The sequence below is a fragment of the Sylvia atricapilla genome, chromosome 15, assembly GCF_009819655.1.
Source record: "Sylvia atricapilla isolate bSylAtr1 chromosome 15, bSylAtr1.pri, whole genome shotgun sequence".
NCBI lineage: Eukaryota > Metazoa > Chordata > Aves > Passeriformes > Sylviidae > Sylvia > Sylvia atricapilla.
This window is the reverse complement of record NC_089154.1, coordinates 8,409,282-8,425,827: the sequence shown is the minus strand read 5'-3', so window position 1 is coordinate 8,425,827 and position 16,546 is coordinate 8,409,282. Positions and strand designations below refer to the sequence as shown.

General features: G+C 53.5%; 1 protein-coding gene across 2 annotated transcripts in view; it reads left to right on the top strand.

Moving 5' to 3' along the window:
• LOC136368061 (ankyrin repeat and fibronectin type-III domain-containing protein 1-like) overlaps window positions 1-16,546 on the top strand; it is a 154,115-nt gene that overhangs the window by 74,323 nt on the left and 63,246 nt on the right. For both annotated transcript variants that reach the window (XM_066330019.1, XM_066330018.1), the window contains one exon: window positions 10,786-10,826. In XM_066330019.1, the coding sequence (XP_066186116.1) occupies window positions 10,786-10,826 (41 nt within the window). The remainder of the gene's footprint in view (window positions 1-10,785; window positions 10,827-16,546) is intronic.

Genomic DNA, 16,546 nt, shown 5'->3' with positions numbered 1-16,546 from the left:
CAGCCACGGCTTCACGTGGATTTCATAGAGCTTGCCTCTCCAGAATGGGTTGATTGATACGGTACAAACCATATTTAAACAAGCAAACAAACAAAAACTTTTAACTTGAGAGTAAAAGTGAATGTTTAGGCCTAGAGGAGTTACCTTGGGCCACTGACAGTGGCAAAGAGGTGCTCAGAACAGACCTTTCAGTGTTACCCAGGGAGTGAAGCGGTTCCTGCTATGTCTAAGCAGTGGGTTTGCTCTGTATTGGTGGAGCTCAGGTGCTCCCTCTGAGTTACATCTGTCCCTGTCCTGGCCAAACCATATTTTAGCTCCTCTTGGCTTGAGATAAAGCTGAGGCAGCACCCCAGGAGTGTGTTGTAGCCTTCTGTAGCACCCAGCTTGCCCAGTCTTATCAGCTCCCCAGGGATGAGCAGTGCAGGAGGAGCAGGTTTCCCATGCATTGGGCTTGGTGCTGGGTACTGAGGAAGAAGAGGAGGACGATGAGGAGGCCAGCTGTGAGGAGCATCCTTGTTTTGTGGTAGGCATGTCATTCTGCAAACAGCCCTGCTCTTCCTCCAGGGCTAGGAACAGTTAAGATCATTTTGTGGTGGCAGCCACAGTCCTGGGAGTGGGGATTCACATTTACACTGATTGAGTCAGATGCTCTATGTCCTTGGGGAGCCACTTTCAGGGCCAAAAGCATGAGAGAGCTGCTCTCCAATGGTATTTTGAATTCTGCGTGGATGTTGTTGTCCAGAGAAGCTGTGACTGCCTCTGGATCCCTGGAGGAGTTCTAGGCCAGGTGGGACAGGGCTTGGAGCACCCTGGGACAGTGGAAGATGTTCCTGCAGGGGATGAAATGAGATGAGATTTAAGGTCTCTTCCAACCCATTCCAGCCCTGTAGGATTCTGTGTCTTGTGTGAGGGCTGGGTTCTGTTCGTGTCCCTGCAGGTCTCAAGTGTGCTGTGGTTGTTAATAACTTGTGGTTGGGTGCCCAGCCAGGTCCCCATGATCCCTGCTCTGCTCAGATCCGCCCTGTTTTCCACGTGTGTCCTCCCAGGAGTGTTTTGGTGACAGGGGACATTTCCTGAGGGTGTTGTGCTTTGTTGTTCTTGGTCCCACTCACTGAGGTGAAGGCTTTGCTGCCTGCTCAGGGGTCTGTGGTGCCCAGGCTCCTCTGTGAAGCAGCAAACCTCATGCAGTGGAGGTGGGACACCTGTGGGACTGTGGTCCACTTACATCTGATGCCTTGTCCCTGTCAAGGGGCTGAGGCTGCTGGAGGAAGGGGACATTCCCATCAACTTGGTTTTCCAGGCAGACTGGAGGGGTTCCTCCAGACCCAGTGCTGGGGGTGTACAAAGGCAGCAGGAGAGATGAGGGAGATGCAGAGCTCTGTTCAAGGAGAGCTGGGGTGTCTGGAAGGACAGCAGGGATGGGATGGGATGGGATGGGATGGGATGGGATGGGATGGGATGGGATGGGATGGGATGGGATGGGATGGGATGGGATGGGATGGCATGGGATGGGATGGGATGGGATGGGATGGGATGGGATGGCATGGGATGGGATGGGATGGGATGGGATGGGACCAGCAGCCTGGCTTCTGCAGTGAGGTAGGGTGAGGTTGAGGGTGTATGTCAAGCCTGCTCCTTGCCCAGGTACCCTTGGGAGGGTCAGGGCCCTTGGACAACCCCCGACACCGTTTCCTGGATACTCTGATCCTTGTGCTACTCACTGGTCCCCTGCATGCCTCAGGGAAAGGTCTTCCCCAGCCCGAGCTGCAGCCGTGGCTCCTCTTGGGCAGAGCAGCAGCGGAGCACCCAGCAGGGAGGGGGCAGGAAAGGAAGCAGGGAGAAGGGAAGGGAGGGAAGAGGAGGGCAGGAAGGGCAGCCTGGTTTGCTCCCCACACTGTAATTAGCTGGGCTGATGGGCAGAGCTGCTGTCAGGCTGCTGACACCCAGCCAGGCTGTGAGCATGCAGGGCCTTGTGTGAAGTGCATGCTGCAGGACAGGGTGTAATTAATCAGCTGCAGGCCCTGGGAGCTGGGAGCTTACTACTCATATCCAGCTTATTTTCCTGCCTTTTTAATTTTTTAACCAGCGTTGAAAGATAGAACTTCACCTACAAACCATTATAAACATGTAGGAGGATGGAAGTGTTCAAGGCCAGGTTGGACAGGGCTTAGAGCATCCTGTTCTAGTGGAAGGTGTCCCTACTCATGACAGGGGTGAAATGGGATGAGCTTTAAGGTCTCTTCCAACCCAAACCACTCTGTGATTCTATGACCTGGTGTGCCCAAAGATTAAAAAATAACCATTTGTAAATACCAGGCAGCACATGAATGCGATTATGAGATCAGACAGCTGACATGCCCAAAATGAGGCAAAATAAAAAACCCACCAGGTTTTAGCAGGAACACAGGCCCAGCCACGCTCCCCTCCAGCGCGTGCTGTGCTCAGGGCTTCCCGCTATAAATAGCAGTGAGTTCAGCTCCACAGCTCAGCCCTGATCCTGCAAACACTTAAGCCCAGGCACAGCTCCTTCCCGATGTGCTCCAAGCTGCTGTAATAGTTTGCAGGCTGTAATCACGAAGAAGAAGGAAAAATAAGGTGGAGAAGGGTGGGTGTGCAACCCAGCAGCGGTACTGGCCACGGGGGACTGCAGCCCCGTGCCTGCAGCTCCCCTGGTGCCTCCTGTACCCTCCCTGCGCTCCGAGGCTTGGGTGAATGGCAGCACGGAGCCCAGGTGCTCAGGCCTATGCGTGCATGTCACTCTGGGTGCTGTGGAACTGGCAGGTTTACAAGCTCCCGTGGTTTTGCCAGCAATTTGACAAGTTCTTCCATCCGGAGAAGCAGCAAGTGCAGGGTCTGGCTGTGTCAGCCCCGGCAGAGCTCCGGGAGCTCTTTCCACAGGGAGACTCCAGCACAGAGCCTGTGCGTGCCTGCGTTGCTGTCTGTGCATGAATGAATTCCTACAGGCATGTTGCAGTACAATAGGAGTGGAGAAAACAAAGTTTCCTGGATGAGCTCTCAGTAAAGAAATGCTTTGAAGCTTGGGTCAGCCTTAGCGTGGTGTGAGCTTCGAGGGGTTTGTGGGTGAACTCCCCTTGGCACGGGGAGCGTGGCTGGGAAGAGGCTCAGCTGGGGAAAGCAGGGCTGGGAAGATGCTGCAAGGGGTGGGAAGGCAAGGAGGGAGTGCAGACTGGGGGTGCTGGCAGATGCTCATGAGCAGACTCACTCTTCCTCGCACAGGAAGGCAGGCTGGGATGGAGCTGGTCCTCCTTTCGTGGCTGACGAGGAGCCCCAGGTCACTGTGAGGGTCTGTGCTGCAGCCAGCCCACTTGTGTGGGTGTAACCCTGAGGGAGGGAGATGGGGGCGTGAGGGGTCTCTGGAGCCATGCTGGCATGGCTTGTGCAACTAGGACCTGGCTCCTTCCTCCTGCTCCAGCACAGATCCCTGCTCCACCTGTAGGGGTGAGCTCCGGGCTGGAGTAGAAGGAAGAGGAAGCAGAATTAATGATGCTGGGAAATTTGACGCTGTTCTGGCTTGGCCTGGTCCTGAAGAGTGTATAACCTGCTGGCAGGGCCAGGCTGAGCTGCAGAGACATGCTTTGGAGTGAGGGGCCAGTGATGGGGCTGCTGTCCCAGAGAGCCCATCCCATCACTGCCCTGGGGCTCAGGGAAAGGCTGGGTGAGATCACAGAATCATGGAATACCCTGGAATGGACCCACAGGGATTGGACCCAAGTTGGACCTAAGAGCAGGACCCAAGTCCAACTCTTGCCTCCCTGAGAGTGTTGTCCAAAGGCTCCTGGAGCTCTGGCAGCCTTGGGGCCATGGCCATTCCCTGGGGAGCCTGGTCAATGCCCCACCACCCTCTAGTGGTCACCCCATTTTCCAAAGAACCAGGTTTAGGTTTGTGTTTCAGGCCCTAGAAAACTATGAAGGGCTCTCCTGTGGGTCCCAGCTGTGAGGGTGGGTGAGCAGCCCACGGAGCCTCTGCAGAGCTGAGCTGGAGCAGGGTGGTGCCCACCTGTCCACAGAAGGATGTCCTGGAATTGTGAGGGGCTGGGGTCAGGTTGGTGTCTGAGCAAGGCTGTGCCATCAGGGAGACACTGAAACACAGCCCTTTTCCCTGGTGGGTCTGTGGTGCCTTGGGCAGGTGCCTGGAGGACACCAGGAACTGCCCAGCTCCAGCGTGTGGGTTTGATGCTCTGCTGGGGGCTCGCTGCAGGGCCTTGGTTCTGTTCCCTGGATTACTACAGTGTACCACGTGTGCCTAGCCATGTTTTCCTTCTCCTTCCCCTCTCAGTGGTCCAAAACCCCTTTTCTCTGGTTTCCACCATGTTTTTCACCTTCTATTGGACTCAAAGCCCAGTTTGGGTGTACGACACTGCCCCTTGTGCATGCACAGGTCAGGGCTGTTTGCAGAGTGTAAGAGCTGGGTCAGGCTGTCGCTCTGAGCTGGCTGGGATGAGGTAGCTGTGGAAGAATGAACGTACTGGAGCCATTGGTGTCCTCCTCTGGCTGGGTTGTGTCACCATCCCCTCCTAAGATCCATTGCAGGATCTTAGGAAGGGGCAGGATCAGTGTGATGAGGGGCTGGGGCTGATGGCTCACACCCCTCCCTGTGCTCCCACAGGTGCTTTGGCCTTGCCAAAATACCACCCTGCAACAAAGACCCTTCCATGAGTCCCAGTGGATTGTGTTCCCTCCTTTCCTTCAGCCAGCCATTCTCATCTAGACAGCGCTGCCTGCCTCACCTGACCCTTCTGCTGCCACCAGATTGGTTTTGCTGCTTCACCCACTCTTTATGAGACATCCCAGTTCTCCATGCCTTGTTCTCCATACTTCAGCACACAGGCAGGATCTGCTCTCCATCCAGGATGGCCTTTGGGAATCTGGAGCTCCCTCTAGGCTGGGACTCACACTGAAGGCAGGAGTTACCTCTGTGATTTTCAGCTCAGCAATCCAGGCTGATGAACCAGGCTGGTTCATCCGGCCTGAAATTCAAGTTTTAGGATCTGAGGACTCATCTGGCCTCAGCTGATGTTTTGGGGCTGCTTGGGGCTATGTTATCTCAGGGCCCTGGCAGTGCAGGGGCTGTTGGAGGAGTGCAGTGTTGGGGGCAGGTGGGATGGGTGCTGGAGTCCACAGAGGGGAGGCACCACTCCCAGAGCCCTTTGGCTCCTCAGCCAGCCCTTGTCAGAGGGCTGGAGGGAGATGGGGTGCATGGAGCACCCAGCCTGGCCCTGCTCCAGCCCTTGCTTGGGGGGATGCTGTGAGCTGGGGTGGGGGCTGCCATCTCCTTCCTCCTCCTCCCAAACAACCACTCACATCCCAGGCTCTGAATTTTATTCCCCTTCCGACAGTCAGGCATCACCTCCTGATTACTCATAACTGCAGCATGTTGCAGATACAAGGAGTCTGAGGAATGGCTGTGCCTGGGAGCAGAACCAGCAGGATCCAAGGTGGCAGCCGGGGTGGAGGGGACAGGCTGTGCAGCCGTGTCCCCAAACCCTGCCCTGGCCAGGGAGCCAAGCACCTTCTGCTCATGCCCAAATGCCCCTGGAATCTGTCCAGCCCAGCTCCAAGTGCAGCTCAGGGACGTGTAGGTCCCAGCAGGTGAGCAGGTGACAATGGCAGTGTGGCAGCACAGCCTGCAGCCAGCAATGGCTCGTGAGTTTGTTTTGCAGAATCCTCTTTTAGTGTGGAAAAATCACTCATCCCTCAGTTTTCCTCTGGTTTGTTTGTGTGGGCATTGATTACGCTGGGAGTTACTGAGCCAGATTTTATTGGAATGACTTAGAAAGCTGCCACCTGTGAGCAGCCACCAGTCTGTGCAGATTATTTTGGTGAAGCTGCTAAATAATTGCATGAGGCTTCTTCAACCTTACTGATAACTTTGTTCTCCCAGGGACATTGCCTAGAAAAAAAGATGAGCCAAGATTATGCTTGGCAACATTTACAAGAGGAAAAAGTACAACAGGACTGATGTCTGCTGGCGGGAAGAAATAAATAAAACAATACCTTTGTCTCAGCCCCTCTGTGAACATCCTTGTTTCCAACCCCAGGTCTGTTATCTCCCCAGCATGGCTGAATTTTGGAATTCAGCACACTCTTTTAAACCACTCATCATTTCTGTCTGCAGCATGATGTGCTAATTCTGACTAGGGACCAGCAAGGCTGGCTCTGGAGATGAGCTGGCCTAGGGAATCTGGGCTGTTAGTTTACCTTGTGTAACTCACAAGATTATGTAGTTAGTGCCTGAAAAGTGAAATTAAATGAACAAATTCAAGCCTTCCTGTTGGCCTAGATTCACAGAATCAAGGAGTGGTTTGGGCTGGAAAGGACTTTAAAACTCATCCTCTCCCACCCCTTGCCATGGGCACCTACCGCTGTCCCTGGTTTCTCCAAGCCCTGGCCAACCTGGCCTTGGAGACTTCCAGGGATGGGGCATTCATCATCTGGGACAGCACCCTTGTGTCCCACCTTCTCCTCCTGGCCCTGCTGGGGCACTGGAGGGATGGAATGCCTATCCTGGGAAGTTTTGGTGGCTGCCCTGCTCAGTGCCACGTGCCAGGGCAGCAGGGGCTGCTCCTGCCCCCACAAGTGCCTCTGTGCTGCCCATGCCCACAGTCCCTCACTGGAGGAAAGGGTATCTTGGAAGGAAAGGGTGGAGATGGGTGCAAACCTCACTTGAGGTGTTTGTTTTAGAAAGACAAGCTGATAAAAATTATTTCATTAAGGGACTTAAAGTGTGCTTCCTCAGCCCTGAGTCATCAGTGAAGTGAGCAAGCGAGGAGCAGCAGTGGGTCCCGCCGGAGGGTGACTCACACTGCAGCGTGGGGCTCACGGGGACTCAGAACTGGGTGATGCTCCCCTCCCTCTGGCTCAGCATGGCTGGGGGCTCCCAGCACCCTCAGCACCAGCAGGAGGTATCTGGGAGCCTTTGAGGCTCCTGGATTGATTTGGGACTCTCTGCCCTCCCCAGCTCTGCCTTGATGCACAGGAGCCACGAGCAGTCACTCCTCCAGAAGCCTGGAGACCATCCAGGAGCAGAGCATGCACACAGGCTGGCATTTGAGCTTTTATTATTTGCATTGCTAGAAGCCTGCAGATCCCCTCTCAGTCCAGGAGGAACTGATCTCTCCTCCCAGAAGGCACAGGAAAACACCAGGCCACTTTTTGCTCCTCTGCCTCTTTCAGATCCCAGGCTTCAGGCACAGGCAGGAAAAGAAAAGCCAGTCCCAGCTCCCAGTAAGGTCAGGACCTGTCCCCTCTACACTGGTTTGGTTAGTGAGTGCTGTAAAACCTGCTCTATCCCTCCCACTTGGAGATATTGAAACTCTGTTCAAGGCCAGTGACAGGACATTTTTCCTAAGATACAGGATGTCTGTTTCCTTTGCCTGACCCTGCTTCCTTACATCCCACCCTTCCCTTGGTCACTTTTCCCTCATCTTCCCCTCCTGTGGATGTGGCTGAGGCTGCGAATACCCATGGGATCGAGGTGGCACTGGTGGCACTGTCCTGGTCCTGCTGGTGCTGTCCCTTTGTGTGTGACACTCCCTGCACTACCCCTCATTGATCTCTTCAAGCCATCAATGACTCCCTCGATGGGGAGGATCTTCCCAGGCTGGGCTCTGAGCTCTCTCAGTGCTCCAGTTCCTACCAGGATGTTGTGATGTCCTTTCCCTTGGAAAGGCCTCCAGCAAACTCTTCTCCATTCACTGGTGTTTATTGTGCTTTCCTGGACACTCTCCCAGAAGAGAGTGGATCTCTGGATCCATGGCCACTTTGGTTTAGTGCTTGCATTAGAGAGAGAAATGCAGCATGGGAGGATTGACCTGTGCAACTCCATCTGCCTGCTGGGCATGGTTCTGTTCTCTTCTGGAAAGAGACTAAAAAGGCAAAGGGCTGTGCACAGGCAGTATGGGGAAACTGAGGCACAAAGTGGGAAGAAATGGCTCAAGGCCAGACTTTGAGGTGATGGTACAGCCAATAGCTGATTCAAAGCTCCTGATCTTGCTCCAGGCCCAATTCCTTGGACGTGTTGCTGAAATTCTGCTTTTCCTCCTTATTTGCTATTTTCTTCATGAGCTTTAAAATTAATAATTATGGCTCATCATTGCTGTAATCACTGCTTATTTTATTGTTTTTTTTTTTTTTTTTTTTTTTTTTTTTTTTTTTTTTTTTTTTTTAATCTCTCTGCGAAGTTAGTTCCTCATTGTTTCATCCCAGAAATCTAAAATCTTACTTTTCCACTGGCTATGGTATTGATGGGAGCTGTTCCCATAGATCTCCGCTGTGGCAGAGTGCAGGGTCTGGCTATGTGAGGTTTGCCAGATGTTGTTTCAGTAGCATTGAGAACGCTGTTTGTGGGTGATTTCTCCTTAAATATCAGCAGCTCTCTGTGATCCCCACTAGCACAGAGAGCAGAGGGAACTGAATTTGTCGTGGCTCTTGTACTTTGTTGAAACTGATCCATAGTTTGGGAAGTACCACTTCAGGTTTTGGATGCAAGTTGAAGAAAGTAAGGAAATATCAGATGGGAATGCTGTACTGGAAGGAGTGGAGCTGTTCCTGGATGTGCTGTGGGCTTGCAGGACAGCTCCCATTGCTCAGATCCCATCACTCACCCTGAGCAGTCACTGCTGGGCTCATTTCTCTGCTACCTCAGGAATGCATGGAGTGGTTGGGGAGATCTGGGGATCTCGTGGAGATCTCTCAGTCCAATCCCCTGCTCAGTGCAGGATCACCTACCCTGGATTATCTTGGAAACCCAGAGCCATGTCCAGTGAGTCTTGCGTGTCTCCAAGAATGGTGACTCCGCCACCTACCTGGGCAGGTTGTGCCAGTGTTAGATCAGCCCAGTTTGGTGTCTGGCCACTGATTTGTGGGGCTTTGCTAGAGCTTCTTGCTGCTGTGGGGTCAGAGGGGCAGCAGGGGCAGCCAGGGGCTGTCCCCATCTCCACCCGGCGGGGCTGCTCAGAGCTCTGGCATGGTGAGGTCGGCACCAGGGCAGGTGACATCTGAGAACCACAGAATCACAAAATCTCCTCAGCTGGAAGGGATCCACAAGGATCATCCAACTCCTACCCTGCAAAGCCACCCAAACAATCCCACCCTGTGTCTGGAGCATTTTCCAAATGCTCCTGGAGTTCTGGCAGCCTTGGGACAGTGACCAGCCTGGTCAGAACTGCAGCATCCTCTGTGGGAAGAACCTTTTCCTGAGATCCAGCCTAAACTTTTCTTAACAGCTCCAGACATTCCCAATGAGCTTCTCACTCCAAAGGGAAGCTGCTCCTTGTGTGCTCCCAGCTCTACCCTCAGACCTCTGTGTGCCCTAGGCTGAGCACGAGGATGTCACACATGCAGACTGATGTACCCTGTGCTGTGGGGTGGCTGCTGGTGACCAACCACAGTCTCCCTACCATGGAGAGGGTCACCCACCACACCATCACACGCCCATCTGGCTTGGCCAGAGCTCCCTTTCAGTTATGTTTTGGTGACAGTGGATCCCTGCCTGCTTTCAAGCTGGGGGTCTCCTCTCCCTGCTGGCTTTGGTGGGAGCTCTCTTTGGGTTTGGCTGGCAAGGGGAGGCTTTGGGATCGCTCTTGCAGGCCTGATTAGCATTCGGCCCTGCTGCTCCCGCTGTTTCAAGTTGGAGCTCGCCATTGCCTGGCAACCACAGAGCAAAACCACGGCAGCTGAGCCCCGAGTGGCTCCCGCGAGCCGGCACCAACACGCGGGGACAGGGGACCCCGTGCTGCTGCTCGCTGCCTCCCACCCCACAAGGTGCACAGGCAAGGATCATCCTCAGGACGAGGAGGAGGAGGAGGAGGAAGAGGAGGAGGAGAAGGCAGCTGTGGCAGTGCAACAGCTTTGGTGACACCCAGGTGTGGTGGGTCTGTGTCTGTCTGTCCCGGTGCCGCCTGCCAAGAGCATCCCACTGCACATCCCTTGGTGCCGGCACCGTTCTGTGCTCAGGGAGCTCATGCCATGGACTGGGGCCTTGGAGCTGGGCTGGGGGCCAGCAAGGTGTGTTGGAGAGAGACTGGGATGTGTGTGGGGCACACAGCCCCATCCTCACAGCGTGAGGAGCTGCGCACACGCTCTCTGTGTGTGCCATGCACACACCTGGCTGTGCACCCCAGGTAGGGTCTGTGCAGTGCCCATCCCCCAGGGGAGGCCTGGCCTCACTGGGGTCTCGCAGGGAACCATGGCACAGCTGACCTGTGGTGCTCTCAGACTTCTACTCCATAATGCTGGGAGTGGAGTTGGAGGGATGGGAACCTGAACGAGCATCGGGGCGGTCTCTGCTTCCCAGTTTTGCCTGTGTCTGGGGCCTCACGTGATTTTCTTGGCAGAAGAATTTTGTTGTGCTGCTCCTGGCAGGAATTGTGGGGCTGGGACTCAGCCCCTGACCGCCAGAGGGTCTCTGCAGTGGTGGTGGCTCAGCTCCTCCACCAAACGCTGTGCTTTGTCCTCTTTCCAGCTGGGCAGACTTGAAAGGACTTGAGTCCCCTCCTGATACAAGGTGCCACACTTCTGCAGGGGACACAGAAATGCCTGAGTACTTTGAGTTCAGAACTGATGCATCCTCTCACCTCTAGTATAACTCTATACTTTTACATCTTTGGCTGCTGTGGGCTCTGCCTGCAGCTGGAGGTCCAAGCTGTCCAGCCAGACAAGTGCCTTTCAGGGCTTCCCCACACATCCTCATCAGTGATACTGATTGGATTTCCCAGTTGGAAAAGGGTTAAAAAAATAAATACATCTATCTTTTGTGTCTTGCAGAGCCTGGGGTCGGCGGACAAGAAGGACTTTTACCAGGCAAAGTAAGTGCCAGTAACAGTGGTGAGTAATTGCATGGAAATTCCCGGCTGGTCCATATTACCCAGCAGCTCCATGGCTTGCTAAGATTAGACATTTCAGCGTACAAGAATAGCTGCTGCAATTACACAAGTGAGGATAACAGTGGAAGGGCTGTCAGTCATGCTGGCTTCAGGGCTTATGCAAATCCTTCCATCAGGTCAGAAGGAACCGTGACAGCTTGACTGAGCCTGGGGAGCAGAGCTGGGAGAGGGGGTGCACGGGTGACCTTTTCCACCTCTGGCTTCCTCTGCTTGTGGTTTGCACAGCTGAGCTGCTGTTGGGAGTGGAAGGGTTTCGTTGTGTGTCACGACGGGCTGGTCTCAGAGCGCGTCTCCCACAGCTGCGCAGTGACGCTGGTGCCCGATGTCTTCCACCCGCTGTGCTCAGCACTGTCAGCTGCAGGGGGAGAGGAGGGAAAGGGGTTTTGTTAGAGCTGTGGATGTGAGAAACTTGCTGCAAACCACTCCACCCACACAAGCAGTTGTTACTTGGTGTGTGGATTAGGTAACAGAACCTCGCCGCAGCACAGCACCTTCTAGGTAAGAAGGTTGTGCTTGCTGGAAGGACAGGTTTGTTCCCATCATCGTTTGGATAATGGCAAACTCTGTTAAAAGCCCTGCTGAGAGGTTGGGTTCTGCCCTGGCACTGAATTATGTGTTGTGCTGCTGAGCACATCTCCTGTGGGACCTTGTGTTGCTCCTGCTCTGCTTGGGAAGGTGAAGGTCTTCAGCTTATCAACTTGTCTTCTGAAAAAAAAACCCAACCCAAAATATAGGTAGATTCAAAGTTGTGGGACAGTGCTCTGTTGGGCAGGATTGTCAGGGGAGCATGGCTTAGGAAAATTCTGAAGGAATTAGGTTGAGGATATTTCTCCTCCAAAGCTCACTGCCCTGCTCTTGCTCACTCTTCACTGCTTTCCCAAGCATTCCTGCAGCGCTACATCCCAGAACTGCCAGCAGTGTGGCAGCATCCTTGGTCCGAGTAAGCCTTGGCCTCAGAAGGAGCATGTCCAGGTGTGACAGGCTGTGCCAGGGAATGCTGTATGGATGTGCCTGCTTGCTGGCAGTGGTGGGAGAGCAAGTGTGGGGTGTGAGTCTGTTTTTCAGTTATCTGCCGATTCCTCCTTATGCCACCAAGAGTTTTTGAGACTTGATGCTGGTTTCTGGGTCCGTACTGAAAGTCTGATTTGAGGGAGCTCCTCTGCCTGTTCACCCCAACTCAGTGTGGCTCATCAGCTTTCCAAGACCTCAGGCAGATAAAGACTTCTGGAAATACAGAATATCTGTTTAATCCTGCATGGCTTTCTCAGAGATCGGAGGAATATCACAGGAGGTTATGGAGTCATTGTGGATGCCACAACAACATGAACACACATTTGGCAAAGAGCTCGTGGCTGTGTTTTTGTAACGTCTCCCAATAGCTGTCCAAGATTTCGGTGCTCCTGAGTGTAGTGCTGTGTTTGTGAGGAGCCTGTTTTGACAAAGCAGGTTTAGAACAGATTGAAGCATCTCCCATGTCTCTGTTCCAGCTGAAGCTTTAGGGAGGCTTGAAGTAGGAGATTTGGAGATAATCTGTAGAGCTCTTACTGTTCAAATTTCCTGTTTCCTGTGGTTTTGGCGGTTGGTAGCAACAATTAGTGATGCTGCATTTATAACTCATCTCCTCTGAGAAATGAGGAATGTTTCCCCACCTTGAGTGGGAGAACATGGGCTTCCCATCTCGCTGAAGGTGTGGAGCTGCTGGGTCAGAGTGAGGGGTGCCTGTAGATACAGGATGTTTTATGGGTGTTCGTTTCTCTGTGCCACAAGGCCATGGGACCTCATGGTTTGGCCCAGCAGCTGTGGCTTGGCTGGTTACAACACTGTGACTTTGGTTAATGCCCATCCCATTTACACTCCTCAGTGGCTGTTTTGGGGTTGTGGTGGGTAAGTCTGTGGCTGTGATGTGGCCTGGGACCACTGCCCTCATCCCATCTGGCTTTTTGATGCACCAGCTGATGCCACACTGTGTCTGTTGGAACCCATCTGAAGGGCTGGACCAGGTGGTCTTTATGGAGCCCTTCAATTTCCTGCAGGGCTGGAGCTGTTCTTTCTCAGCAGAGAAGAGTTGCTGGAAAATGCCAGAGGTCAGGTGGCCCTGCCAAGGACTTGAGACAGCTCAGCTCTTCTGCAGCAGCTCCACGGCCCAGATTCACAGTTCCCCAAGCCCTGGGCAAGGTGGTGGCGAGCAGCCAGATCATGGGAAGCAGCTGGTTCCCAGAGCTGAGCCCAGCTGTGGTGGTTCCTGGACACATCTGTGCAATGAGGCTGGTGAGCTGAGAGAAGTCTGGCAGTGTGTAGCTGGTCCTGCAACTCTCATGTGTCAGAGCAAACTTGACTCTGCTTCTGGTTTTTCTTTTCTGGCTTCTGAGGCATTTGGTATTGGCTCACCTGCCACCAAAGCCCTGAGCTGTGGGGCAGGGTTGGAACCACCCTGCTCTTCCATCAGGCTTTCGGGCTCTCCCACAGCAGATGTTGGTCCTGAAAGCAGAAAAAGGAGACACACATGCCAGAAATCTCAGCAGTGAGTTTTGTCACTGCTTGTGCTGAGAGTGACTCCTGCTCTGTTCCTGCCATGTTCAGCTTTCTCTAATCAGGTGCCCTCCTTCTCAATGCACATCAGATATATTCCACCTGCTGAATTTCCTTGTGTCTCCCGGAGTGACTGCTTTCCTTCCTTTGTTGCCTCTTCCCTTCAGCAATGGGAATGCTGTCCTCACCCCACAGTCCCCATCAGTCTGTCTCAGGCAGCAGGCAGGTGTTTCCTAAGCTCCTGGAATATCCCAGGGCTGATCAAGGGCATGGAGATGTGTCCACCCATCCACCCCTGATGGCCCTTCCCCTCCTCCCAGTCCACCCATGAGGTTTGGAGGTGCAGATCTCTCCGTGGGTTTGCCCCAAGATGCAAAGGAAAGCACCCAGGGAGGTGTAGGGAAGGTGGATCTCGGCTGTAGGATGTCAGAGGTGCTCAGATTGGAGCTACTGGAGCTGAAATGCTGCTGCTGCCTGCTCTGGGGATGCCCTCCTGCTTGCAAGGGCTTCAGTGGTGGTGCTTATGGATATTCCTGCAAGAGCTGCCATATCAGGAGCTGGGTCTCCTGGTTTTTAGTCTGGGAGGTAATGTTCCCTCTTCCCATGTTAAATGTAAGGATGCAGCCTGAGTCGAGAACGTTGAAGCATTAATCTTAAGAAAAGTTACATGAACTGAGAACTGAAAGAGACTAGCCAAGGAAGGACCAGCACAGGCACATAAAGAGCTCCTAGCTGAAATATCTGAGAGAGGAACCTGGCCTGTTGGGAATGGCCACAAGTTCAGCTGTTAGTGAACATCTATACAGGTATCCTGCACTGACTGCTCCAGGTGTCCCACATGAACAGGTACAGGTGCCTTCCCGTGTTTCCAAAACAGTGTGTTCAGACACCAGAATGGTTTATCCTCACCTGGCTGCAGCTCTGCTCCCTCTGGGGTCTGACCAGAGTTTGTAGGGTTTGGGGAAGAAACATGGGGTGTATCAGTCTAACCCCTGAGCTGCTTATTCCTTTATCACCCCACTTCTGGAAGGTGCTGATACAGCTGGAATGCTGTCAGAATATCCAGGCTTCCAGAGGTCCTTCCAAATTTCTAACACAGAGCCCTGACTTGGCTCTCAAGGCAGCAAGGAGCCACTGAGCCAGCTGAGGAGCCAGGGGCAAGGACACCATGCTCAGAGACAGGAATAGGCTTTTCTGAGACAGGAGGTAATAACTCTCCTGCCAGTGCCGGGTGGAAGTGTCTTGACAGGAACCGAGGTTGTCCAGTGTTTGCTAATTGCTCCTGGCACGTATTTGCTCTTCAGTGTCAGGAACTCATTTTCTTTAAAGCAGAAAGAAATGTTGGTAGTAATGACACTCATAAACTCCCTAGCAAATGCAGGCTGCGATACCTGGGCTCAATGGAGTGTCACTGCTTTGCAGTGGGAGCTGTCCTCATCCCCCCCGCGCTGCCTCTGGTGCCGAGGGCGATGCTCAGCTGTCAGGGAGATGTCACTTGGGAGCAGGGAATATCTGCCAGGCACTCTGAGGTGTCAGGAGAGACACAGCTGTAGTGACACGAGCTGCTCTGCATTGATCCCCTCCTGCCGTCCCTGGGGGCGATGAGGACGTGCGGAAGGGGCCGGCTGTCTCAGAGCCTGTCCTGCAGCAGCAGGATCCCACTGCCCTTTCAGGCAGGCACCTCGTGGCTCTGTCTCCACCTCCCATTAAAGGCTGCCCCCGCCCTCTGTCCTCCAGCCTCAGATGTGCAAACAGCCGAGGAACCTTTGAAACCACCTCCCAGAAAGCAGCAGCTCCTGTTTGTTTTGCCTCAAAGTCATTACACGGAGCTGTCTCCGCAGCTAATTCTTTGTCACCTGGCCCTTACAGCAGAACATTTAATCTCCCAGACTCCAATCTTGCCATGCTAGCACTTAGATGAAAGTGTTTCCTTGCTGAATCATTATCTCATAAAACGTTGGTGGTTTTAAGGCTCTAGAAATCAGTATTTACATTTTGGAAGCATTAAGGACCATCATAATAAGCTCGATGCGTTCCTAAACCAGGTTTTCATTTCAGTACCTCCTTCCCTCAGACATTATTGCTGTAGTAATGATGGTAATCACACACACACTGAGGCTGTGTTTGACTTCCTCTGTGATGGCTGAGAGTTGTTCAGCTGGGAGTTCAGGTTCCAAGGGCTGAGCAGGAGGAGGAGGACACACGTGGGAGGAAGAGATGGTGCCAGTGACACCAGGGAGCTGTAGGGTAGGAGAAGCAATGCCAAGACCACCTCTCTGTAGAGGATACTCATTGGGATACTCAGTGATGCAAGAAACTGTCCCCAAACCACCTGCACAAGTCTGGAGAATGCTCACTGCTTTGGATGTAGGAAAGGATGAAGCACCATCACCAACATCTCTGGTGGCAGTGGGATGGCAGAGCCCTGGAGGGTTGGAAGGGAAGTGTTGGGGTCTGTGGGGTGGGTGCTCTTTAGGCAGGTGCAGGTTGGAACTGAAGGGGAGTGTAGCCCTCCAGAAAGGATCATGAACATGATTTCCTCACTTCCAACCCGAAATCCTGGCCAAGCCAGATACCTGGAGAGTCGAGGAGTGATCTCCTTTACATGCAACATAGTTAAAGAAGATTCTGGTGCTGGTTGGGGTATCCTGGCAGTGGGGCTGAGCCATTGAAACTGTACAGCAAACTTAAAAAATATTTCACCTGGAGTTTGGCCAGTGGATTCAGTTTGAGCTCCAGGCAGGTGGAGGGACTTTATACTTTGGAGTGCAGAGAGAGGAAGGGAATCCTGGAAAGGCATTTTGGAGAAATGTAATCATTCAACAAAAGCCAGTGTGGGAATGGAGAGCAGAGCTGACCCTGGGCACACTGGGAGCAGGGAGTTAGGAGAAGCAGGAATGAGCCGTGGGAAGCAACAGGGAGCTGGGGATTAGCAGAAGTGGGAATGAACTGGAGGCTACCTCAGGCATGGCAGAGGCTTGCTCTGGACCTTTGCAGTGGGTGCAGGAGTTCAGCTGATCTCCTGCCAGTTCAGAACAGCCAGGTCCAGGCTGTTCCTTGGGGCTCCGGGGGGAATGGGACAGGGCCCCGAGGAGGAGTGGTGCTGGCAGGGA